This window comes from Apus apus, chromosome 17, assembly GCF_020740795.1.
Source record: "Apus apus isolate bApuApu2 chromosome 17, bApuApu2.pri.cur, whole genome shotgun sequence".
Classification (NCBI taxonomy): domain Eukaryota; kingdom Metazoa; phylum Chordata; class Aves; order Apodiformes; family Apodidae; genus Apus; species Apus apus.
Window position 1 is genome coordinate 27,770 of NC_067298.1, and position 27,663 is coordinate 55,432.

General features: G+C 39.3%; 1 protein-coding gene and 1 long non-coding RNA gene across 2 annotated transcripts in view; both read left to right on the top strand.

Moving 5' to 3' along the window:
* Nucleotides 1-27,663, top strand: part of LOC127391888 (uncharacterized) — a 38,837-nt gene that overhangs the window by 570 nt on the left and 10,604 nt on the right. The window lies entirely within an intron of this gene.
* Nucleotides 176-27,611, top strand: LOC127391885 (cAMP-dependent protein kinase type II-alpha regulatory subunit-like). The gene is made up of 11 exons (XM_051635116.1): nucleotides 176-527; nucleotides 4,979-5,014; nucleotides 9,943-9,995; nucleotides 11,561-11,644; nucleotides 14,538-14,644; nucleotides 18,513-18,666; nucleotides 21,131-21,232; nucleotides 22,464-22,538; nucleotides 24,676-24,741; nucleotides 25,415-25,553; nucleotides 26,020-27,611. Exons 1-11 carry the CDS (start codon nucleotides 191-193, stop codon nucleotides 26,151-26,153), a joined length of 1,287 nt encoding a protein of 428 aa, XP_051491076.1. The 5' UTR covers nucleotides 176-190; the 3' UTR covers nucleotides 26,154-27,611.

A 27,663-nucleotide genomic window follows, 5' to 3' on the forward strand; every position in this document is an offset into this window, starting at 1 on the left:
AATTGTAGCATCTGGGTTTGAAGTATCAATGAAGCCCATTAAAAAATGTGGAACTTAATCTTCAAGTGTGCCCGTTCCCGTGCCTCAGCGGCCGTTGGCCCCGCGCCCGCTCACGTACCTTAGCAACCGGGGCCGCTAACGTCCCTTCCTCCGGCCCCTCCGGCGCGGCTCGTTTGACTAGAGCGGCGAGATGCAATCAGCGCCTGCGGAGGGAAGCCCCGAGACCGCCACTCCCGGCCGCGGAGCAGCTGAGGCGGCGGCCTCCTCGGTCCCCGGCGCCGTGGGCATCCAGTTCCCGCCGGGCACCTTCGAATTGCTGCGGGGCTGCACGGCGGAGGTGCTGCGGCACCGGCCGGACGACCCGCTTAGCTTCACCGCCGACTACTTCGCCCGCCTGAGGCATGCCCGCGACCAGGAGGCGGCCGGCGGCGGCCGCAGGATCGTCGGTTTCGGCGGGCACCCCAGACAGAACGAGTCCAAAAGCGATGACGAGACCGACTGCGGAGACGAGGACTCCGACTTGGAGCGTAAGTAGCTGCAGCAAGGACAGGCTGTGAGGGGTTACCTGTGCCGGCGGAGGAGGGCCGGGAGCGCCGGGCTCCTCCCCCTGGGCAGGAGGCAGCCGGGAAGTTCCGGGCGAGCTTCGCAGCTGCTCCGTCGTCGCTGCCGCGGCAGCCTTACTTGGGGTGCGGGACGAGAGCGGGCGGGATGGGTTGAAGGCAGGAGAGGCTCCGGTTGCCTTGTCCGGTAGCACCGCGGTACCGGGGCGGGTGCTGCCGGCCGCCTCCAGCAGGGTCGTCCCGCTGTGGCTCGGTGCGGGGTGTCAGCTGCGCCGAGGGAGGCTGTGCGCCGGCCGCGCTGCCCGCCCGGGGAAGCCCTGCTCGCGCTGGCGTTGGGCCGGTAGACTGCGGTAAGAGACTGGTTCCCCGCTGGCGGTGTTCGGAGCTGGCGGCCAGAACTGCGTCTGGGGTCTGACCCGAGTTATAGGAGTGAAATGAGCATCCTGCCCAGCGTGTAATGTGAAAGATCATGTGTTACAGTGCAATCTCTTCTACTTATCTTTACACTTCTGTCTTTAAATCATTGTGGACAAGAGTGTTGTGGTTTTTTGTGGTTTGTTGTTTTTTCCTCCTTTCCCTGAAGCTAGGGATGTTTATTGCCACTGTGGTGTGTTTAAAATCATCCTTATAAAACACGGAAATAACTTTTTAATATGGTACTAAATAGCAAAAATGCAAACCCGCCTGTATACTCCTGTTTATACTTACCTGATCAGATCAATGGAACACCACCCGTGGTACTTCTAGTTTTATTCTGTGTAGGTTTACTCTGTATTGTGCAATGTGCAGTGTTACTGCAAGTGTTCCTGTAAGATATGATCACCTTTACAATGCAAGTACTTTTTAGTAGTACTTTCACCTATTTCCTCCATAATTTTTAATTTACTGGGAAAGCAGCACAGTAGCTCTCTCCTCACCCTTTTCATTTTTTTGCTCTTAATGTTAAAAGAGCCTCTCTTCGCAGAACATCTTCCTTATTGTAGTATTGCATTGTATGGTGCAAGTTCAGTCAAAAGAATAGCTGCTCTATTTAAAGTCTAGGTAGCACAGTGGACATTTTCATAATCTGATAATTGCTAGTGCTACATATTTATTTATATCTTTTCCCTTTGAAATTTGTTTGGCTGGTGGTTTAACACAAGATGTTCTGTGCTCTTCTGAAGTAGTCTCTGGATTTTTTTGGAGATTGAGGAAGAATATCTAGATTATGATCTGACTGTATTAAGCCTGTGAGCTTAGTACATGAAGAAGGAAATGCACATGCTTTTATTAATGTATTTATTAAGAGTGTATGTGTAAGCAAGCCTAGCAACATGAAGGTCTAGAAGAATCTTTAATTTTATTTATTCTTTGATCTTCATCAATTACATGAAACCAATTATAAAGCAAAGTATTAGTGATGGATCCAAGGTGATAATGTTTTAAAGGGAGTATATTTCTGGTATAGATTTTTCTAATTTTAGTATGTGTTGGCAGCATAGTATCTGGAACGTGTTTAACATAAAAAATACCAAGTGAAAGACTACCATTGTGCAGCTGCTCTGCTTGCATGTCTTTGCTTTTGCAGAGACAGTTTTCACTTATTTAAGTCTGAAAGATTAAATAGAGTAACTGGTTTTAATACTAAAATAACTTCACTGCCTGTATTTAATTTGTTCACACAATAGAACTCTGAAGATAAACTAAGTATTAAGGAAAACTGATTTCACTTCTCTTTAGTTACTTGGTTAAAATATCTAAAGCTAATTTTCCTGGAGGTCTTTTTGCTTCTGTATCTGGTTATCACAAAAGACCAGACCTTTTTTTTTTTTTAATCAAGCGTTGTAGTTTTAAGGAAATCACCATTTGTATCTCAATGGAGGCTGAGGGAAGGTTTAATCAGTAATATTTAATAAATTTAAAATTTAATTAAAATACAGGTGTAATACATTGTTCTTTCCTGAGACAGTAACAGAACTAGAAGTATGAAGTGAAAGGATAAAAGGTGCTGGCTGGCTGGTGAGCAGAGAATTGTAGATGAGTTGACTGAAATTTGCAGACACCACTGGATACTGCTAAATATGTATTGATTTGCATCAGGAAGCAGGAGCTCCTACGTTAATTTTAAAAGTTAAATTTATGGCAATTTTGGGATAGGATACTTACAGTGTTATTTGTAGCATCCTGTTATCAGTACTGCTTTTTTTTCCTATAGCATCTATTAGACAGTTGTTACAGTCTCTCAAGTATGATATCCTCTTATTCCAGTTTGCTCTCAGTAGCTTGACATAATCATTCTGCTTTCCTTAAGTAATCTGTACATCCTAAAATGCAATGAAGCAAACACTACCTAAAAGATACAAATTTAAAAAGCGCTTTTTTGTCTCTTGCATGTTGGTATATTTTCCTTTGACTGTTAAACTTAGTATTTCCTGGAAGAGTTTTTGATACTAGCTATAACTGTATAGAAAAATTAAATTCTAGAGTCAGTTTCTTCTCTTTTAATATCCTGCTGGTACTTCGGGCAAATGGAAACTTTTACTCTGTGTAACAGCCTCTGAAAAGAGCCTAACTAGCTACAAAGGAAGTGGATAACTAGCCTTTGTAAATGACTGCTGAATTCTTAAAAGCTTGTGTTTCCATGTTGATAAAGTTTATTGTAAGAAAAACTGTATGGAACTTCAAAAATTGGATTCTTCTTGCTGATTCTAAAATGAAGCTAAAGGAAATGATTGTATTGCAGTATTAACTATTGTACCAGATACAGCTTCTTTTTAGCTGTGCTATTTTTTTCACAAAGTGTGAATGTTTTCAGTTCAGGGAGGTGTGTGAGTTCGTTAAACAAACCAGAACAGATCTCTGTTCCAAATGCCTGTCTCCCCTTAAGGTGAAATAACTTCTTGCATCCATGGTGCCCTTTGACAAGTGCAATATATGCTGCCCTTATTTGCTGGAAGAGTTGCTGCTGTCAAAAACTGCTTAAAGGCTTGAGAAGAAAGTTTATTGAATTCTTGTGGTTATAATTCAGTAGTTTTGAACCTCTTCAAGCTTGAGGTGTGAAACTCTGAATCAGTGTTATTTTTATAAGGATTATGCTGTGTTACAGAAAATAAAAATCTTGGGTTTAATCCTTAGCTTCTTGCTAAGTTGGGCATTGTCCCCTTGTTGATAGATGTGGCTGAAAATTCTATGGAATTAGCCTGATCATTCTTCCCCTGAACATCTTCCTTCTTCTGGTTTCTCTTTTAATTGCAAAAGATACAATAATAATTTTGATCTTATTTTCCTGATACTATTCTCAGTTACTTGTTTTAATGTAGACACAGGGTTGTTATAAATGTTCAATAGAAGCAGAGTTCTTGTGTACTTGCTTAAGAAAGCATTGTTCTTCATATTCTGGTGGTGCTGAGATACCAAAAAGTTTCTAAGAAATCATAAGATCATCAAGATTTTGGTAGAGTGTGTTTAATAAATCTGTCTCTGTGATGCACATGCTTTGATGTGGTATAAAGGCTTATGTAATTCTTTGATGTTTAAAGAATGGAATAGAAAAGTCATTGGTTGTACTGGGAAGTTGAGGGAAAGAGGAAATGGAAAGCATGAAGCATTCAGAATAAAATCACTTTAGTTGTTAGTGGTGAAGAGGTGCGTGGGGTTTTGGGGTTGTTCAGGATGAAGTTTTACAGGTTAATTTGCTTGCTTTGCGTTGAGACTGAAGGAACTCACAAAAACAAGTAACTTGGCTACAGTGAAAAGGAGAAAAAATGCTGTTTACTGAAGGCTGGCTTAATGTCAAAATGTGTGTGAATAGTGAAAGTCAGGAAGTTCACCCCGAGTTGGAGATAAAGTTCAAATACCTTGTGTACCTAACAGCAGGTACAAAGAAACAATGAAACAATGGATCCTCCAGCTCAGAATTTTTCAACTTAAACATGTGTCCTTATGGAAGATATCCTTGGTCAAGTATAGCTGCCTGGAAGCGCTTCCTGAGCAGTTACATGGCTTGTGCTGTGTGGAAGTCTAGAATGGCTTAACTAGTACGTTCCAGCAGCTTTTTATGTGTTTTGATGATCCATGTTAAGTAGGTACAGCTAACTTAAAGGTAGTTGAATGTTTTATAATAATTCTGAGTGGGTGGGGAATTGATGATAAGATCAAGTAACCTCTGTAGAGGTGTATTTTTTCAGAACTGGGTAAAAAACAAACCCAAGCTGCTTACTCTCCATCTTAGCATGTAATGGTTAGCAAGTTTTAACTTTGAATAAACACTTACTGGCTGGCAAGTAAGAGGATGAAAGCTTTATATTGAAGCATTTTTTTAAAAAAAAGATATTTGTATGGGATTTTTGTGGTGAAAATGTATCCTGGATGTTAAAGATTATGACTCTGAATTTGTAATAAAAAATAGCATTTGTAATTTTGAATTCTTTATTTTGCAGCTCCCATTGTTAATCGATACAACAGAAGAGTATCAGGTATGGTTTTTCTCTTAAGAAATTAATGTTTCTTGGAAAGTCTTGATACCTATATTTGACTAATGGAATTAGATTGAAAGTTAGCTTCTCTTCATCACTGCCTTATTTCTCATACTTCTTTCAGTATTTTTATTTGAAATAGTGAGAATTGTTTCTTAATTCACTGTAGAAACCAGTGGGCAACACTTTGAGAGTAGTTCAGAAACCATTTCTGGGGGTGATCACAGACTATTAAAGCACCTTCAGCAGTAATAAGGATTCCGTCCAGAATAAATGCAACATAATAATTATGGAAAGGGTTGCTTTGCAGTGAATTGAAAAGTGGCAGTTTATTTCTGCTGGAACACCTCTGACAGAGTAAAATCTTACCAATGAGAATTAAATACATCTCCAAGTTTAGGTTTAATTGAAGGCTGAATTATTCCCAAAGTTAAAAAGTTGAACCTTAATCAGAGGGTAGTTGTAATATTTTTGAATCTTCAGTTCTGAAATACAATATTGGTCTCTCATTGTACTGAGCTACTCTTAGGTGTAGAAACATGTTTCTTCATTGAAGAGGTCTAAAGGTTAGTGTGAACAACTGAACAGCAAATGTAAAATTTAACTGCTAACTTATGCAATTGGATTAAGGGGAACTCTGTGGATGCTCCTGTGTTATTGAACTCAGCCCCCTGCTATCATAGCAACATTTTATAATCCCTTGCATAAGATCAAGGACTGATATGTTTGGTTTGGTGCTCTAAGTTTTATTTTATTTCCTTGTTAGATATGTTAAGTTTTAAGAAACCTTTCATTCTGCAAATTTCATAGGATTTCTTCTTTATGAACCAACAAATAAGAAACCAACATTGCATCATGGGTTACTCACTATAGTATCTAAGTGTATCTGTTTTTAACTAATTAAGTAAAGCAGAAGAAACCATGGAGAAGAAAAATTAATTGCATTTAGTGTATTATTTTCTAGTTCTCTATTCAGCAGAACATTCTGCTAGTCTGTGGTGAACCTTGTCAGTCCTAGTGGCTATTGTCATGTTTCCAGCGCAGTGTATGTTTGTAAGGGAAGGAAAGAGCAGAGCTTTATTATTTGCTGGAATCAAGAGTTATATGTACAGAATTGTAGATTTACACAACTCTGGAAGAGCAAAATAGAAGAAGAATTTAGAAACTAACATTGGACATATTGAAGGAAATTTTTCTTTTAAACATTTGGCTATATAGGAAATTATGGTACTGCTCTCATTGTTCAGTAGGTCAAGAATGAAAGTTAGAAAAAAATATAATTCTCATTAAATAAAAAGAAAATAAAGTGATTGTCTACATTATAAATATAGTTTAGGACAGACTAATAATTGTTCTGGTAAATTATTTAGCTGGATATATGTTCTTGCAGACTAACAGTTGTTTGTGACCCTCTCTTACACATAGCAGTTATAGAATCTTTTAAACTGCTTTATTAATGTCATAAATGTTACTTGTGAAGTGTTTGTTCCTGGTCAGTTGTGATTAGCTGCCTTCAGATCCTGATTCCCTTGGTGAACTAACACAAATTCTAAGGATACATAAACTCATTTTAAAAAACTGTTGTAATGATTACTGGGTTTTCACCTGGTGTTTCTTTTTAGTTATGAAACATCTAAGCCTGAGGCTTAGACTCTTGACTCCCCTGAGCTTTAATGTTTGTAAATATATAACTGTCATTCTTTAACACTTACTCAAAAGCGAAGTTATCTGACACATGGCAAGAATTGGTCAGGAAGTTTATTTCTGCACTTTTCATAAATGTTGAACAAATTAGTGTGCTTCTAGTTTATGCAGTACTTCAGTAAAATAATTCAAGAAATCAGGATTAAGAAAACTGCTTGACAAATAGTAATCTGTTAAAAAGGTCAAGCTGACCTTGTACCTTAAAACATATCTTGTTTATATTCTTTTTGTCTAGAAAAACAACAAATGTTATTTCTACACTTCTTGAATCATTGACCAAAAGTGATGATACTGCTTTCATATCCCATAAGTGACAGTAGCACATTCTCACATACTACTACTTCTTTCTCAACCTATAGAACCGTGGGGATTCATTCTGCCCACTTAAGCTCCTCATTTCTGCAACATCTGCTACTTTCATGTCCTAGGCTGGTGTGTTCCCTGAGGGGGAGGGCTAGTGTTATCTTGCTTGGCGTTAAACTCTTCCACGCAGTTTGACAGCCATAAGGGCTCTGCAGGGAATCTCATTTCCTTCTTGATCAGAGGAACAAGGCTTTGTGTGTTGGTCAGAGACTGAGCCAGCAAAGCAGGGGTCCATGGCTGGGATGGTGAGAAACTCCACAGACTGTGCAGGAGGGTCATCCTGGAAAAGAGGGACTTAACTAATCATGTTCACAGAATTATTTGTAGAAGTACGGAGTGGCAAAGTAGTGTTCTCGTGAAGAGAAGCAGCCTTTTCCTGGAAATGCTAGGAGGGAAAAAGAGAAATGAGAGCTTGATGTTCCCCTGGAAAATTATTTAATGAATAGATTTCTTGTGTGTAGCTTGTTTGCTGTGCAACATGTCAAGGTTCCATGAGGTGTGCACAAACACCAACTGTTGTGTTGGTCAGTTCTAATTTGTATACAGGATAGTGGCTGACTTGATCAAAAGAATCCTGTATTTGCAAAATCATAAGCTGTCCCTACATAGAAATTAACAAGAAAAAACCCCAAACCACTGATTTTAAAGTCTTCTAGCTGCAAGATGCCATAGACTGTGGTGGCATGAGCAGTTTCAGTTCTAATTAGTCAGTCTTCTTGCTGCTGCTTTAAGTGAAATAGCAATGTTTGAGCCTTCTACTCGTGTGAGTCACCCATGTTACGTGGCTTGCAAACTGACTTGGTCTGCCCAGGCATGGTTTGGATGACCTGAAAATCATACAGATTCCTTCCTCCCAAAAGTTGTACCGTGCCAAAATTCATACTTGCATGATTATGTCTCTTGACCTTCCTCCAAGTGTAGGGGCTCTGGCCAAACTGTATTTTGTTAGTCACTTCCTTTTCTGTACTGAAAGAGACTGCAGAGGATACCAGGGAGTATCTCAGCCCTTGGTTAGTGACTAGGGAGTGCATGGAGGTGGGAGAAAATTGGTGATTCTTTCTCAAGTAATAATGTCTTCAAAACTAGAGGGAAGAGTGCATTGAAACTTGTCCCACTATGACAGCTGATACATAACATCGAAGAGAATTCTGCTTCTGGCAGGATATGAATGAAAGTTAATTGTGGCTTTAATAAAGTGTCTGCCCTAAACGTGGTGGGCCACTCTGTTAAACTAAAGTATCTGTTGGAGGTTCACTGATAATCCACCATTTCTGCCTTGTTAAATGGTGCAAACCAGAAGAGCCAGTGCCATGCCTGCTTTATTGTGTGAGCAATAGCTACTCTTTAAATGCCTAATGATTACATGATTGAGTTTTTGTGTTGTGGCTTGATAAATAGAATGCTTGTGTTGTATTCCAGTCTCTTCAACCTGTCCAGAAAAAAAAGGAATTAAAATCTAATTTGCTAGGAAAGAAATGTACCTTGTAGACAGGAAAATAAACCAAAACAAATCTTTCCTAGCAAATTATGCTGGACATGTGCATTTTTATAGTCCTTTTGAAATTATGATGATAAGGTCAATGGTCCTATATGTGTTTTGAAATTATGTATAAGTGCTGAATGCTCAGCCTTCTAGTTGTTGGGATTTTTTTAATTTTTATGTTAAAAATGCTCATTTTTATTTATACTCTCCAAGTCTGTTCAGTGGGTAGATGTAATTGCAGTGAGCTTCCGGGGATTGTGCCAAGTCTTCAGTGTGGTCAGGATGCTTGATAAAGTACAAAAAAAAATGCTTGTCTGTGTTTCCTTGTAAAATTTGACAAGTAGCATATAGCCTCAGAAGTAAGACCACCCTTATTGAAGTAAGAGCTGAACTAGATGCAAACAAGACTGATTCACTTTCTCTGTCTGTACAACTAGTTAGAATGTACAGTTCACTTTGACATTTTAGAACAGCAAACCCCACAAATTGATTAATAAAGTCTGAGATTTTGGCAGCCAAAGGTGTCTGTGTTTAATATGGTAAAATTGTATAACAGCATAACTGTGAAGATAAGCCTCTTCTGAAATACTAAAACCAAACAAAAATGGTTTGAAACTAGAGAAGCTCACCATTATCACTGCATCTCTTAAAATTGATCCTATCCTGTAGTTATAATGATATGTTTGGCAGAGCCTTGTTCCTATGCACTACAGTGTGTTATTTCTACAAACGTTCTCATCTGTTTTAAAACAATCACTGTGCATTTTTAAAAATTGTTTTTATATTGCAACTTGACATTCATTTGATTCAAATAGAGTAAGAGATAGGAACACATGGGGAAGGAGACTAGACATTAGTTTTTGCCATAGAATATACTATGGTCAAGCTGATTGTTCATTTTGCAGGTCAATTTCTGTGTAAACATGATTTCTCTGTATTGAAAAGACCCCCAAATACAGGTATTTGCTTGCAAACCTGACTTGAGGTGGAGTGAGTTCCACATGCCTCCTTGTACTTCTCTTTTATTAGTGTGTTGCTACATACGTTGCACTACAAAGAACAAAGCAGTGCAGCTGCAGTATTTCTACCCTGTGTTTTAGGGAATTGAAAGGAACTCTGTGCATGCTTTGGAGTACTTGCTAGGCAAAATGATTTTCTAGTGTAAGTTACAGACTTTTTACATGAGAGATGAGAACAGCGAGAGCTGTGTCTGCTCAGAGAATAGACAGGATTTAAGCCTCTGACACTGTAATGACATAAGAAGTGATTATTTTTCCTGAAGATAAATTAAATGTAGAAGAAACGAATTTAAACTTGATGTGTTAGATGTTCTGGTGTAATTGCAGCTTTTTCTAATTTCCTCTCATTTCTTTCTAAGTTTCTGCTGAACCTTTCAATCCAGATGAAGAGGAAGAAGGTGCAGAAAAAAGAGTAAGTATGAGTGAATTGCACTGTGCATGATTCTCTCTGTAGTCTGACAGGTAAGTGTCTGGATGTCACCTTTTCCTTATCACTTGTTCTGAGAGGCTGTGTGGTGAGCTGATGTTGATAGTGTAATTGCTCTGAAATTTAGGCCCACTTTGTCTCATGTACTTTTTTAGTCACAAAAGTTTTCATATAATTATACTTCAAAGGACGCAGAAGCTATGCTTAAGTCCCGCATTTTTTAAATTTTGGATATTTTCCTTAATTATGTTAAGGGCTTGTTGAGGCAATTCCTAAAGCTGTGGTGAGGAATCAGTTAAGCTTTACCACAGCTGTTTCTTCATGGGTGGTTAAAATTCCTCACATGCTATTTTACTGCCTTTCTTGTCAAAGCAGTTCTGCCTGGGTAGGAGAAATACTTTGTTGAAATATTTTGAGACTTTGGCCACCTTTTCTTCTATTGTTTTTGTAAGGTGGGAATTCCCAGGAATTGCAAGTCCAGATACTGTAATTGCATTCCTTAGGAGATGCTTCCTATGTGTAAATCCTGTAGCCTGGCTGGTGTGGGTCAATATTTTCTCTCTGGACTTCTGGTGTTCCACTTCCAGATTCCATCTTGCTTACACTCCTGCAATGAAAATCTAAGTCAAATCTAATATATCTTAAAAATAAAGATACTTTATAAATAAGGTACTATAAAAATAATTTTTAAAAAAGACTGAGTGCATCTGATCATCCAAATGTTTGTAAACTTGTATACTTGAATTCTAAGAAAACTCTTAATTTTCCTGACTGCTGATTCAGTTTTTCTTTTAAAACAAGGATCTAAGACATGCTCAACTTTGGACAATGATTTTGTTAGAAATACCTACTAAGGTAGCTGTCTGTTTTGAATTCTTGCTATTCCAGAAACAGAGTTAATGTGGTGAATGTGAGGTAATTAATATCTTTGTTTTCATAATTAACCCCCAACAAGCACATGCATGAGCATTTTGATGACACAATGGGTGTTGGTTCCTTTATCTGATGGGATGTTTATAATTAGAAAGAAGTAATGAAAAAAATTTGATAACAGAAAGGCTTTTTACTTAAGTAATTTTGTTGGGGGGGGAGTAATACAATGATTGGATAACTTCTGTTAGTAGATGGGCTGACGTATCAGTATGTATCAGAAAACTTATTAACTACCTGTATGCCAACAGTAAGTATATTGGGACTAATATAGGCAGAGTTTGGAAACTGTTGTCTTGTTCCTCTATTCCAAATGCTCAAGCCTTGACTCTATCTCTGGCTGGGTTAGAAAGGAAGGGAACAGCAAAGGAATCCTCTTCTTTCTTGACTGTTACTTTTGCATGCGTTAATTGTCAGCCCCATATATATAAGTTGGTTTCTTTCATTCTGTCTTGCATTGTATGTTTACATATAAATATTGTTTATGCCAAAACCAAAAAGGAACTGTATACTTTAACACTCTTAAATTGTGTTCTGCTTTTTTCACTCTGAAGTGCAGGTTCAGGCTGTAATAATATTACTTTGTTGTCATGACAGTTTCATTTTACTTTTTCTTAAAGGTAGTTCATCCAAAAACTGATGAACAGAGATGCAGACTGCAGGAAGCATGTAAAGATATCCTACTCTTCAAAAACCTAGATCAGGTAATATAATTTTAAGGAAAAGGTAAATGGAGTTGGTGGTTTGTAGGTATAGGTAATAGCTTGGTCAGATACTTGTTTGTGCTGTGATAGTTCTTGAATTACTAATAATATGCAGGCTGGATTGGAATGTGTATTTGGATATCAGCAATCAATGAACAATATAAACAAACATGTCAAATTGTCAGTTTCCATAATTGTCAGATCCTCCTCCCTGCAGATTCAAGTGTGTGTGTGTGTGTGTGTGTGTGTGTGTGTGTGTGTTAAAAGTTGGGGGTTTTAGTGGTTTGTTTTGGTTTTATTCTTTTGCTGATCTTTCAGTATTTGCTGTTGGGTACCATTGTACTTGGTTTCCTTTTCCCTAGGAAACAGGTAATTTTATGAGCAACTTAAAAAGAAAATTACTTTCACAATTGTGATATTGAACACAATCCACATTTGCATGATTTCAGATTGCTGTGCCTTCTTAAAATAATTGTTGGAAGCTTTTCAGTGCAGCAGACTTGAGGAAAGCTTCCTTAAAACTGTCCTTTTCAAGACTGACCTTTCACTGTTCTGGGATTGTTGTCATCAAGCTTATTTACTTAAGACATTTTAAAGGTTCCTTTTGCAAATAATCTCATTATGTACATTAAAAAAATGTAAGATATTTAAGAACATTCAGCAGCTCAGGTGGCATGTACAAAATGTGTTCACCATTGGCGTTGAGTAGGCCAATCTTTTAGCTTCCAGCAAAATCAACCAGAAGTAAAAGTTAACCAGTTTATATTCAAATATGACATGGCTGAGAGAGCTGCAGTCCATACATTGAGTATACTATGATAAAGGGCACCTAGCAGAGAGGGGAGAGCTTTTCTAGTAATGGGTATAAAGGGAGTGTGGAACTTGCATCCTTTCGCCCCTCCTGCCCATAATGTGTTTCACCCTCTATGTATAATGTGACATGGATTGGAAGGTTGGTTTGGGATATCCATTGAAAGGAAGAGTGCATGGCTGCTGCTTTTGCAGTGTATGTTGCCCTTTCCTGATTGTGAGGAGCACTTGCAAATTAAGACTCAAAATATTTTGCTTCTTATCCTCTAAATAGTGTCATGTAAAACTGTTAAATACAAGCAAACAAACCAAACAAAAACAAAACTGCATTAAACCCTTTTAGGAGTAAATAAGATTATGTGACTCAAATGTCCTGGCCACAATCATCCTTTTTCCACAGGTTACATTTAGGTGAGTTGTGCTGAATTTAGGCCCAGTGATTCAACAACCCTTTTAAATGTCTTTACTTGCATGAAAAGTTGCTGTAATGCTTGGTATGAAGCAATAGACAGTGTCTGGTGGATCACTTCTACCAAGGTTCATGTTGAACTTTGGACTAAAATAAATTCATATTGTCACAGAGTTTAACCATGAGATTGAGTATCTCCAGTGGAAAACTTGATTTATGTTTCAATATAAAGTGCTGGGGACGTAGATAAGTTTTCTCCTCTTAAAAGCTCTGTATGATGTATTGTGTAGGCTCCACAGTGTCTTACAAATGAAATTTGTAGAATCCTAATTACAATAGAATTTTGTACTGGGTGAGATCAATGGCTGTTATCCATAAAGCAAGGACCCTGAGCATGCTCAGTACCCATATTTAAACCAAGAGGGTTTTTTACACTTCAGAAATATGACTAAGCTTGTCCTTTTATTGACAGAAAAACTTGGTGTTTTATTTACTTGAAATAAGTCCTTGCCTTTTTATCCCCCAAATGAACCATTATTCAGCTACAGTATTTTAAAAAAGCTTTTTAAAATCTGTGTTGCTTGTTTTCTGACAGCTGTTACTGAAATGCATGCTGTGAAATGTGTGGTTAAAATAAATGGCTTTCACACAGTGATTGTTTAAGTATCAGAAGAGTTTTAAAAGACAAGAAAACAGGGATCAAGTGAAAAGATAGGCAGTATTTTCAATATACTGCCTACAGATGCTGCAACGATTACTCCCAATTTAAGGAGTGCAGTAAATATTTCAGTTATATCTGGAAGCATAAAGACTTGTTTGTGTGTTCAAGCAGTATATTTTTAGAAACTCAGCTGCCATCTATATCTTCAACTTGAAACATCTAATAATTGAAAATGCAACTGAAGTCTATTGTTAATGGACTTGGGGATCACAAAGATGGTAAAGCAGCTAGGCATTGAGGCAAAGCATGGGTTGGCATCATGTCTCTTGGCTTTCACAGCGGCCCTGGCTGACTGTTCAGTCATGGCTTGTCAGAGAAACCTAACTTGAGTTTGCTGTGCAGAGCAGCATTATCCTATTTTCTGTATGTGCTCGCCTTCTGTACCTGTCTGATCTTGTCTTGTGTTGGAATTGCAGGTTCTCTTAGGAAATGGACTATCTAGGGAAATGTGTTTGGATAGTCTTGTTCAGTTCAGTCCTGGTCATGACTGGGGCTCCTAGATGACAGTACAAATAAGTTACTAATAAATCATATAATGAAACACATGTGCTGTTGACATAATCAAGATGTATCCATTGCAGTGAATCTGTGTCACATGATACCAAGCTTGCAGTACATGTGTGCTTTGGTGCTGAAATGGTATGTGTAAGTTACTAGCTCTTCTATAATGGAGGTGTCTTATGTTTGTCTGCATTATTGAACTTTTATGAATAATCTGGAAGCAAGTGAGGTAGTTACTAGTGGAAATCAACATTTAGTATCAGTGTTACTTGTATTTGCATACAGTAAAATAATGCAATGCATGTTGCACTTCACTATCCAGATGAAGTCAGATGAACTCGCCCTTGTCCAGCAATAAAGCTAAAGTGTTTCTTCCGAGAGGTTTTTTGATTGATTTTTTTTTTTTCTTCTTAAATACCTCTTTCCCCCTTCCCCTTCTGCTTGTTTTATAGGAGCAGCTGTTTCAGGTCCTTGATGCCATGTTTGAGAAGAAGGTAAAACCTCAGGAACATGTGATTGACCAAGGGGATGATGGAGACAACTTCTATGTCATTGAGCAGTAAGCAGCTGTGCCTTTGAAGTGTAGAATATATTTCTGTTTGTTTTCTTAGAAATGGCAGGGAATGCTTTTACTGCAGGACAGTTTCTGAAGGAAACTTACGTTTTGCAGTCATTGTCTCTTTGATTTTTCCATTTTCACCTTTAGGGTCCCATTGACTTTTGGATTATTTGCCCAGGGGCAACTGAATTTGAGAGGTGGACATTTCAAACCTGCTGGTTTAACACATTCTGTGTGACTGCATAACAACTCAAATACTACTTTATCTGAGGAAGGGGCCACAGCATGAGCTTGTCTGTGAAACTGTTCAGTTTAGCTTCTGTGCCCAGCAGCATTTGCATTACTTATAATCAGCTGTATTACATACTGTCTCTAGCCCAAGATGTGCTTTTTCTGAAGAAACAAAGGGGAAAAGCAGCAAAAGAAACCACAGGGTAGGGGAAGAGATAGGAGATTATTTTGAGGAAGGAGAATACAGGAAATAAAACTTCATGGGAATGGCTACCATAGATCAAGTTGGACTTTGTCCAGTTCCTTTTGATCACTGATGTTAGAAAGATTTGTGGTTACTTTGGTTTTAGTCATGTAATTAGTCTTTGCAGAGTTTAAGGTGCCATTTTGTGATTTCTTGCATCAAGTAAATTCACATGATAATTTTGTACATCATAAATATGTATGCAACAGGCATATAATACATATGTGTGTGCATGCACATTTTGAGCATCTTTGACCCTTTTGGAAGAAATTCTGGCTATAGTATTTCCACTTGCCTGCAAGTAAAAATTCGGAGGACTTTGATTCCTTCAAGGCACCAGTAGCCATGTCTTGTTACTCTAAGTCATTAATGCCTAAATATCCCTGAGGATTAATTTCTTCCTGTCTGAATGAACACTGACTTTTTGGTGTGGATATAACTCTTCAGCATCTTGTCTGCATAGAAAAACAGACTTTCTGACACAAGCCTTTTTTTCCCCAAAGTCTTCTTGTTGTAGTACTTCCTCACCAGATAACTTCTGAGTGTCTTTCACTATGCACAGAGCAACAGCAAGCAGGATAGATGTGACTTGAGGATGCAGCAGCTCTTTAGAGCTGGGCTGGAGGTGTTGCATGGCTAAACATCAGTATGTATCACTGCTGAGGAGGCACCTGATGAGTCTCTGTTGATTGAGCAGTCATCAATCAGGAGGGGCGGCACTGACCTCTGCCTCTTGGAACAGGCTGATCCACAATCTTGCTGAGTTGTCCTCTTCTGCTGTTTTTTGCTTTGAGCTTTTGTATTTTTTCATGTCAATATTTTTCTTTTGTGTCCTTGAGCTCTTAACTATTGCCATCTCAACAATTACACTTTGGTCTGTGTTTTTATTCTTATCTTGCAGGGCTTTAGCTCACAGACTGTCTCACAGTTCAGCAACAGTTTTCTCAGCAAAGCTGAACTAAAGTCACCCAGTGCTGCCTCCCCAATTTACTCCTTGGGCCACAGGCAGCTGAATGCTTGGCTGAAGGTTATGTGGCTATAGTTATTTGGAAATGAACGGCACTACTAAGTGACCCTCAGGCTGAGGGACAGGAAGAAGTTGCACTCCTCTTAAGTTGCTCGCAGATGACTCTTCTAAGATCAAAAAAACCTCTAAAGATTGTTGCTTCGGGTGCCTCTCAGAGAATCATTAAATAGATAGTAGATGTTACAAGAATTAATTAAACGTTCCATCAACACTAATCCTGATTTAGTTTAGCATGTTAGCATGCCCTTGGTTTCCTGCTCTGTTTCCTAGGTGTGAGCAAGTAGTAGAGTGTAAAAAGTGTCTGGTAAGAATGTTACACAGTCTTCATGTGCCTAGTTTTATCCTTTATCGTTCTGGATGACAAAGAGAGACTACATTTCTTGGATCTTCTGACATATCTCAGTCTGACACATCTATCCATCCAGCAGCCAGATTTTTTTCTGTGGGTCTGAAAGGCTTTAATACAGTTGATGATTAAGTTCTTGTGCAAAGCTTCCTCACTTTATGTTTTAATTGTTTGTTTGATGCATGTAATGTTTACTTTCTGGAAGCTCCTATAAATTTTTTTAGATGCAGAAGTGTTCAGAGGTAACTTAACAAACCCAGGGCTGTCCATCAGTAATCCTGAAAGACCGTCTGCTCTTAATACTGGGCAGGTCTCACCAATGAGTGTTCCCATACTTTCTTACCATGAGGAGTTTCACCTACTGTCGTTTCTGTTGATTATTTGTGTGTGTGTGTGTGTGTGTGTGTGTCTAATGGTGTTTTTGGAGATAATACCATTCATTCTGACAAAGACCTGAAATCCTGGGGAAAACAATGTGTGTGTTCAGCTGCTGAAAGCCAGGAGGGTGTTCCCTACCTGCTTTTCTCCAAGCATGATATATTTTGTATAATCTTTTATGCCAGTGGCTAATTACTGAATGAACTCTGGTGCCATACCTGGGAATTAATCAGGCCTAGTCAAACTGTATTTTTAATTTTATTTTTTTTAAGTCCCCTGCATAAGACAGTTCTGAAGGTGTTACAGACACTTGTCTGACTTTTACAGGGCTACTTTCTGTACACAGCCTATTTATTCATCTGCAGTTGCTGTGGTACGGTTTGATCTAGATTTGTTTCTTGAACTTTGAGTCACTGGATTTGTACCTGTGTCTTCATCACAGCATCCTTCTGATTCTCAGTAAACTCTGGATTACTGTTCCCTTCATTACAATGTAGGAAGCGTGCCCCTTGCAGGACAGGGTGAGGAGGCCTTTCCAATTGAAACAGGTTACAGGTCCCTATGAACAAAGTACAAGCAAGCTTTTAGTACGTCAGCACTTTTTTCTTGATCTGTTCGGATCCTGGCTAGATGTCAAGAGTTGTAAGGAGTTTTCCTGTTTCTAGACCTGAGCTGTAACAACAAGAAAAAGGCATTAAAAACCTTTTGTCTTGGCCACTTTAATTTGAAACCAGTGTGACTAGAGTGGAACCCATAATGTTCTGCAAAACTGCTGGAGTGAGTTACTCATGCTTGCTAAGTTTGTGCATGGTGTGAAGTTGGACTTAGGGATAAAAGTCTTGGTCATAAGTGATCTGTGAGACAAATACCAGGTGAGAAATGGTTGTCCCTGGAGATGCTGTGTGGCAGTATAAGGATGTGCTATGTATAAAATTCATGAACTAGCTTTGAATTTTCCAGCTTGAGGATCATTATGTGCTGCTCATATTAAGACTGGTCAGTTAGCACTGCAAAAGTCAGTATCTTGGGTATGTAAAGAAAGGCCCTTTCTGTGACTTTTGTGCTTCTACAGCAGCTGTACTGTCCATGCAAGAGCTGGATAATTTGAATCTATAGCATGGGCATATGCAGAAACAAACTCTGATTGCAGACTGGGATTACGATACAGAAATACCCTTAGGCAGAAGTTGAGGGAAAACCATAAGAGCAGGTGAGCACTTGGATTGAGTTTGTCCCAAAGGTGCTGCAGCAATGAGGAAACGGAAGAGAGGCTGTAGATGATCCAAGTCACTGTAAAGAGGCCTCATGGGATAACAAGTATACTGTGAAGACAAACTGTTAAAGACTATGAAACTACCTGTCACTCTGGCCAGAACGTTTTACAAGAGCAATGTTAAAATACTATGCAGAGGAAACCAAGCAGATCGTGCTCAGATCGATCCGGAGTGGATGCTTTATTAAGAGGGAATTACTGTGGAAATAGTGTAGATAGAAGCAGCTTAGTATCAAACAACTGGAAAGCTCAATTAAGCATGTTCCATCTCAGCCAACAATAAGAGGACTATTTGTATTACAGCAAAAAGGTGGTTTTATGATCTGGACTGGAATGTTGTCTAAAAATATCTATCCCGTTGTTTTCCAGGGGACGGTATGATATTGTTGTAGCAAAAGACAACGTGTCGTGCTGTGTGGGCCACTATGATGATCACGGCAGTTTTGGGGAACTGGCGTTGATGTACAATACTCCTCGAGCTGCCACCATTGTTGCCACAACAGAAGGAGCCCTTTGGGGACTGGTAAGGAAAGGAAGTTGCTCTCAGCTGTATAATATTTTAAACACTAACTCACCATGTCTGGTGCTTCTCTTGGTATGACTCCTTGTGCTAATAGCTGTTTTATCATACTCTGTTATCTCACCTCCTGGCATAAGAGATCCTTTGTGCAAATCTTTTTGGACATGTTTCTAGAACCACTTGTCTGTAAAAAAGATATGGCTAGTTTTATCTGTCCCTTTATTGTTTTTCATTTGCTGTAAGTGTGGCTTTTGTTAGGGGAAAAAAAATCCTGGTTTTGTTTTCATCCTGCAGAGGACAGTGGAGGCATTAATGCACATTTTATGGGGCAAGGGAAACAGTATCTAAATGATGCTCTTTATTTTCATCTCACCTTCCTACCACTTTGTCTGTTTTAAGGGGATTGGAAAGGTCTTAAGTATCTTGATGATGTCAATAGTTTAATCTGCTCTAGGGGATCCTGGTCTAGCAGAGGGGTTGGCCTAGATGATCTCCAGAAGTTTATTTTTTTCTATAATTACATCAACTTAATTAGCAAGGTGTAGTTGAAGGGGAGCCTCTCACTGCTATCTGTCCTATGGATGTTTTGTATTTTCCTGCCTAAAACTTTTGGCTATTTCTCTATACTATTTTGTGCCTGCCGTAATGTGAACATGATATTTTTATTAGTCTGCAGAAGTCATTGTTAAAACTTGTGGGTTATCTGCCATCTAGGAAACGTGGATTATTCCTGCTGCATTGCAGACTTAGCCCAACAAAAGCCTGGAAGGCTCAGGCACAAAGCAGTAATCGCACATAGAAATGTCCTCAGCCTCTTCTACTGACTGTGTCTGGGGAAAACTGCCTGATCATGCACACTTCCCTAACAGCTCTGCCTTTTTTGTTCAAATGCTGCTGCTTCTCCTCCTTTACTGATGCTCTCACACAAATAAATTATGGATTTGTTATGCTTTCAGAATTCACCTTGCCATTTCTGCACCTTTCTGCTTCTCCAAATGTACATTTCCAGAGACTTCTACCACTGAAAAGTGTATTTTAAAAAAGGAAAAAACAATCCCTCATGCCTTATAACCCCGTGTTCTCATTTGGCTAACAGTAATACCATTCTTTCCTTCATCATTCATCTCCCACTTTTATATCACACTAGTGTCACCTGTATCAGCCATTGCTTGGAGTTACAAGTATTTGCAGCCTGCATCCCATAAAACTGTTCTCTTACTTGAAAACAGCTCTTCACCTCAGAATGTTATTGCTGATGTGGCAGTTGTTTTCTGAAAATGAGATCCTGAGGAAGGGCTCTCAGTGGATGTTTCTGCTAATTGTGGGATATGTAAACTTAAAATATTATTACATTGTTTGGTACCATTTTCCTCGCCAAACTTCTGCTTGTTTCCTCTGATTTTTTATTTCTTTTTAAATTGTTACACTTAGAGGCTCATGTTGTGTAAAGGGAAACTCTGCAATTCTCACCGTATGCATAATTTAGAGCTGATCCTACCAGCAACTTTGGGCATTATTGTCAGGCAAACACAGAAACAGCCAGTGGGAAAGTGCCCTTCCCTTTTAGCCCGGATGCACTGTTTGGTTCCAGCTCTCTTGTGCCCATTCTCCTCCGTGTTTGCTAGTAGCTGAGCCCTGCCCTTTCTACAGGGAAATGAGAAGCCTTTCATCTGGATCTCTGGCAAGACCCCCCAGCCTGTCTCCCTCCGCAGGGCGCCAGGCAGCGGGGCGAGCCTGCCTTGGCTCGGGCACTCGGTGCCGCCGCGTGGCCAGCGCTGCTGCTGCTTGGGAAGTGCTCAGAGCAGGAAGGGTGGTGGTGCTGGTGGAAATCTTGCCCAACATTTGGACTTCAAAAGTAAAATAAACATTTTTGTCCATCAGGAAGGTGCTTATGTGGGCAGCTGGCAGTTAGGAAGCAGTGACTGCAAAATGCTGCCGCTCAGATCTGGAAGATGGAGGGGTGGATCAAGCCTGTTGCTCTGTGATACTCTGTTCCTGATCTATCTGAGACCAGTATAAACCTCCAATTCACTTTTGAAATCTGTGACTCAAGTAGAAAAGAATCTGAGACTTAATCCTGCAGTTGCCTTAACAATAAGTGTTAGAAAATGATATTTCCAATGGTTTCAGCAAGAAGGGCATAATTTCTGTATCATATGTGGAAGCATGACAGGTATATTAACAAACAGCCAAACAAAACCCAAAAACACAACCCTGTACAAGATGGACTAAAAATGGAATTCTTAAATGCTTCTCTGAGAAGGGCCAGGTCTTACAGCTTCCTTTTTTTCAATTTGTTATTCCAACAAGTACTCTCACAAGAGCTGTCATGATCACCGTTGCGATGGATATGGTGTCATTTTAACAGCTGGCTTTTCAAAGCATTTGTTGCAAATACTAGTTCATGTTTTAAAAGGAGCATTTTAGTCAAGAGGAATAATATATTTCTCCGTGCTGTTTCTTGCAGGATCGAGGGACATTCAGAAGGATTATATTGAAGAACAACGCAAAGAAGAGGAAGACATATGAATCATTTATTGAGTCTGTGCCCCTTCTTAAATTCTTGGAGGTAAAGCTTCTCAAAGACATCTGCATCAAATTATTACATTAGCATTAGCTCTGCAGCCAGTGTTCCTACTATAGCAGAAATCTGTGTTGGTTTTGCGTAGAATAAAAGTTTAAGAGCTGCTTTGGTATCACGTTTACTGTACAACTTGATTTGCATGGTTGAAGTTGTACATGTTTTTTTTTTCTTATCTTTTGTTCACAGTAAGCAATTGCTAATTATTTATCTCAGCCTGTTTAAAGATTTTTTTAAAATCTCAAACCACCACAAAACAAACCATCTCTAAATGTGTCAGAGAACAGGTATTAACCTGAAAATTGGAACTCAGGGCTTTGGTTCCCTTGGGGGGTATGACACTAAAGTGATGATATTTGGCTTTTATCAACCATGAATGACTTTAAATTTGATACAAAGATTTAAGCCAGAGTAGGTCTTGTTTTAACCTTAACCAGTATTCAGAAGGTAGACTAAGAATAGGCTAAAGGGAAGTACTGCTACCTGGGAACAAAATGGACAGGAAAGGCAGGCAGATGTCATGGTCATGTGTGTGGCCCATGATTTTAGGAGCAATATATAAATTGTCACTTCTAAGATATGGATTCAGCCTGTATCTTCAGATGGGCAGTGGGAAACACTGGAGGTAGATTTAACTCTTCTTTCTCCCTTGCAATTTACGGAGGCTCAGACAGGTTGCATTGCATGTCAGCTTAGTACCTTTTGCCCTGGCTGCTGGGCATCTTGTTGCAGTGCCTGCTCACAATTTAGACCTGGTGTCCTTTTCATATGCCCTTCCTCTCTCCACTCTAGGAAAGAGATCTTGGTCACAGAAGCCCCCATATATTCATTAAAATACTAAAATATTCTGAAAATGTGTTCCTAGTGTTCCTCATTGAAGTTTGTTCTTAGTGTTTTTGTCAAATTTCAACTGAATCTTGGATGAAGTTGGTTGTGGTTTTTATTCTTTGCTCTAAGCCAGACAGATCAGTTATTCATTAACTCTGAGGTTAAGAAAAGCACCTGGATGGGACACTAAGCAATATTCTTTCCCTATTGATGATGGCAGTCTTGGAAGCTGTGGTGCAGTACAACAGTGTCATTGTAGGGGCTGTATTTTTCAGTACCCAGATGCTGCATGTTTGTGTGTCTAGTGAATGCTTCTTCATTTCAGGGCTACAAAGTTTACCCAAGGTATATTACAATAGATAATTATGTTTCATTTTTCTCTTCATTTCAGGCATCAGAGCGGATGAAGATAGTGGACGTCATAGGGGAGAAAGTGTATCAAGATGGGGAATGCATACTTTCTCAGGTACTTGAAGTCTAAATTTCTCTTTATCATTCTCCTTTCTCTGCTTCTTTTTTCCTGTTTGGAACTGACTTACAGAATCCTATTACTTGGACCTACATGGCATCATTTACTCTTTTAATACTTGAAATGTATTTAGCCACTTCTTGAATGTTTGGGGAACAACCAATATGTCTTTTGCTATAAATGTAATATATTACTTTAGCTTCCGTATTTTTCTTTTCTCATCTGTTTGGTAAATGGTTTTTGCAAGGTTACAAGAGCTGTATGCCTTAAGAAGCTGAAAGTAAATGTCTGTGTTAGTAATTTTCCATGGAAGCCCCTAGTTCGACTTTTCATAGGCACCTGTGACCAGGGCTGCACAAGCATCTAGTAAAGGCATCTCTAATTCCTACGTCTGACTGAACAACAAAACCAAACAATTCAACAGGATTATGGTTTGGGTGAAACTACATGAAGTCATTTGGAATATTTTACTAGTTAGATCCAACTTAGTTAATCCTACCAGTCTCTTTGAATAGTTAATTAAAACCACAGTTTTTCCTGATGTTCTTAAGAAGAGTATTTCAGTCATGGAGTAGTCCCATGTTAATTGATAATCTTTGGTTCTTGGAATATATTTTATCGAGGCCAGAGTGGTACAACATGAGGCTGGACAAACTCAAGCTAAAGCTGTGGAATTTTTTTTTTTGGCTGTGTCATAAATAACTTTTTGGGAAGCAGTGAGTGATCCAATTATGCAGTTGGTCTTAATCTTTTGCAATAACTGAATTAAGGACAAGGATGTTTGCATTTGACAGCTAAAGACAGTGATGTTATGCTTGGAAAAGCTGTGATAGCTTTTACGTGACATCAATACTATGAACCCCTTTTCTCTGGTGGGTAATTCTACGTTTTAATTATCTTTCTGGACTTTGACCCCTCAGTTAAGGCAGAATACTTTAAAGCACCTGACATTTTTTAGTGCCTGCTGGCGTTATGAGGCTGTCCACACTCAGTTTCTTATCATTCTTTAAAAAAAAAAAAGTACTCTTTCAGCACTTAACTCTTTCAGAAGTGTGCTGAGTGTGTCAGTTCATGTTGTGGTGGATGACAGAAGTGAATGAAAAGCTTTGTGCTGGGTGTTTTACAACCATCCCCAGGAAGCTTAGCTAACGGCCTATTTTTTAAATATCTCCATGTTTAAATCTTTCATCATCTTTTCCCAGCCCCTATTTCAGACTCAAGTAATAGTCATCTTTCTCCATTCTTCCCATCACATTCCTAGTCTCCTTGTCCACTTGACTTAATGTCTGATTTATCTCCCTCCTCGCATTGTTTCTTCAGGGTTTTTTTGCTGAGCCGCGCCCATTCACTTATCAGTTACTTATCCAGCTCAGTCTCTGTGAAGCCTTTAGTCCCTTTAATTCTGATTCATAGCAGGAGGCATGTGTCGGCCCTCCACTCTTGAATACCAATCCTATATCAAGCCCACATGGGTTGGGATGGAGAGGGAAAGTCCCCTCTGTCACAGCTAAAATTTAAAAAAAAAAATCTGCTCTCCAGGGCAGATTGTAACCTACAGTCTGTTGAAGGTCAACAGATGTGCAACCTGATGTGGTTCAGATAGATGTGAGAAAGGTTCTAGAAACTCTCACACAACGATTGAGGTTGGAAGGGACCTCTGGAGACCATTTTGTCCAACCCCCCTCCTCAAGCAGGGCCACATAGAGCCAGTTGCCCAGACTGTCTTTTCCAGACAGCTTTTCAATACCCCAAAGGACTTCAGAACCTCTCTGGGCAACCCATTCCAGTGGTTGGTCACCCCCACAGCAACTTTTTCATATAAACAGCTGAATTTGACTAAAACATTTTTTAAAATTTCACGCTCAAGAACTCACACTCAAGAACACCTTGTGATTCCTTTCTAGAACTTGATCTATATCATCAATCTCCTTTGATTTTTCCTTTCATCTGCCCTGTTACTGGATGGTGTGTACCAATAGTTCCTTCTCTGTTTAACCAGTCACCATTTAATGTTAAGAATTGGAGTGATTGTTAACTCTAGCAGATTTCTGCACAAGTGAAAGCTTTAATACCATTTACACATACTTTTACAGTAAAGTAAATAATAATTTGTTTTGCCTTTTCCTCTTTACAGGGCGACATAGCTGACTGTTTTTATATTGTAGAGTCTGGAGAAGTAAGAATCTTGATGAAAAGCAAGGTCAGTTCAGATTGGGTCATTAGGCTTTAGGTCAATTCCTGATTTGATCAAGTGGTGTGAAAAAGCCTATCCTGACTTCTTTAAAGATACTGGTTTATGATGTTTAGCATTGTCACTCATGTGATGTATGAGGACTTAAAACCGACCTGTTCTGAAGTGGCCAGAAGTCTTTGACTGGAAAATCTTTTGCTTATGTCTGCTCCTCTGCAAACTAGCTTGATATACTGCCCCTGACCTTAAGGATGGAAATTAGACTTTTCTTCTAGGATTATAGAAAACTGCAACTTATAAAACCTGGGGTCTGTTATTTCTAGTGACATACTAGACACTGGCATTTGAGCAGATCTCTGTGCAGTCTGAAGCAGCCTTAGGGGACAACATGTTGTGCATGATAAAACCTGTGTTAAGCTAATGAAATACCAGTTCCCAAAGCTGGAACAGTAAATATTTGCCAATCTCAGAGCTTTTGGGCTGGCATACACCTTTCTTATCAAAGTTCTAATTCAATATGCTGTCAAAGTGTTCTGCCAGTACAAAGCATGACGTGGGACTTGCTAGTTTTAAAAGTCCTGAATTAATAAGCTGTTGCACATCTATAAGATAACTGGAATTAACTGCAGGCTTGTATAAAGTCAGATCTGTATGCAAATAATGAAAATGTATTGGTCAACAGACTATGACAGGTAAAGAAGCTAACCAAGAAGTGGAGATTACCCGATATGGCAGAGGGCAGTATTTTGGAGAGCTTGCACTTGTTACCAACCAACCCAGAGCAGCCTCTGCTTATGCTGTTGGGAAGGTCAAATGTTTAGGTAAGCAGATGTTCTGTGTTTCTTGCTACTCTTTTCTGGTTTTTGCTTCTTTTGTGGACCATCCCCGAGTGAGCAGCTATTCAAAACCTAGCAGCCTTTTGGTAACTGGCGTTTGAATATGAAAAGCTGGGAGCGTGGGCTGGAGCAGATCTCCATGCTGAAGCTGGAGAATCACTTCCAGCAGGTTGTTTTCTTCTGCTTGTGTGCCCTGTGCCCTTTGAATGGGTAAGTAGCATCAGCTTCTTGTCTATCCTTGAGGTCTGGTCTGTATTTCACTCATCTTTGTTTCTCCAAGTAACAGTACAGAGGGAAATCAGAAATCTGATTTCTGTTTCTGTGGTTTCTATTGAAGCCTCAAACCCAAATGGGTTGGACCAGAGGTCTGTGTTCTGAGATAAAAAAACAGATTGGTGCATGGTGTCCTTTTTGAAAAAGAATCTTGTTTTTCACTTCTGTTCCTTTGCAGTCATGGATGTGCAAGCATTTGAGAGGTTGCTTGGGCCCTGCATGGACATCATGAAGAGGAATATAACACATTACGAGGAGCAGCTGGTAGCAATATTTGGCTCTAGCATGGACCTGAAGGATTCAGGGAATTAGGCACAGGGTACTTCAATGCATTCTTAGTTCAAGACACAGAAAAGCCTCCTATCAGCAACACAACTCACCAGGAAAACGGACACTACGGAATAGTTACTGCTGCTGTTTTGGGCATTTTAGAAACCACAAACAAGTCTCAGCACAGATGACTTGCTCAGTCCCTGCCTCCACTTTGTTGCTGATACTTCATTATTAGACCTAGATTAAAGTTTCTAACCTTGTGTTCACTTGGCTTAGAATGGCACCTGTTCACATGCCTGATATGAAACCCAAAGCGTGTGAGATGTAGAAGCCTCCTTCCTTCCAGTGTTAGTGTTGGGATACACTTTCAGACAAGATTCTGTAGTGGGATGTTGCCTGTTCTGCAGAGGCAACCTGTGGAATACGAGCCTTTTACAGGATTATTACTGTCCTCTGATGCTTTCCTTACACAAAGTCAAGCTTGTTTTTAATTGTAGCATCTGGGTTTGAAGTATCAATGAAGCCCATTAAAAAATGTGGCTCTGAAGTTTTCTTCCACCTGCTGAAAGCAGCAGGTACTATAGCTCTTTAAGCCAAGTAAACCCTGCTGGGGAACACAGACTTACAGAATGTAGGAAGGGACCTCTGGAGATCATAGAGTCCCAACCCCCCTGTCAAAGCAAGACCACCTACAGCAGGCCACACAGAAATGCATCCAGGCAGGTTTTCAAAGTCTACAGTGAAGGAGACTCCACAACCTCTCTGGGCAGCCTGTCCCAACATGGGAGAGTCTGTTTAGCAACAAAATGCAGAAAATACAGCATTCCTCTCTTTTAAGTGCTTTCTGAGCCACAAAGAAAATTGCTTTACTCTAGGCTGCCCAAAAAAGTGCAGTGGTTCAGATCAAATGGCCTGAAGGTGTCATTATTTCCTTCTTGTTCCTGACACTTAAGTACATTTTATTGTGGTGTGATCGCAATATATGACCTGCTTTAGCTTACAGAGATTCTCTATACTGTTATTGACTGGGTCAGTTTTAAAGCTTTTTATGAAGGTGAATGTTTTGTAATTTAAAGGAAGACTACTTCTGTACTTGTTTACAGGAGCTTCCCCCAGTCCTAAAATTTCACAGTATTTTAACTTCATTAGACACTTGGAGGCTTCCAAATTCCAAACTTTTGGAAAAAAAAGTTGGCAACATTTGACTTTGTAAAGCAGATGTCTTTGCTATTCTGCAGTTGGTGTGTTTGAGGAGTCATTTTGTTTTAGGTGATAACTAAGCTAATGCTTGTCTAAAATACCTGTTAAATTTGTAGCACTGATTTAGGTAGATTCTATTTCTACAGATTAAATGACCCTAATCGGATTACTGCTGAGATTGTATCAGAGTATTATCTAAAGAATCAGAGCATAAGAAGGACCTTTTTATGGGGTACAAACAGAATATTTATATTAAGACACTGAATTTGTAGGTAATAAATCTAATGACCTGTTACAGTTTGACTCAGGATCGGCAATTAAACCAGAGACAGCAGTGCTCTCAATCCCC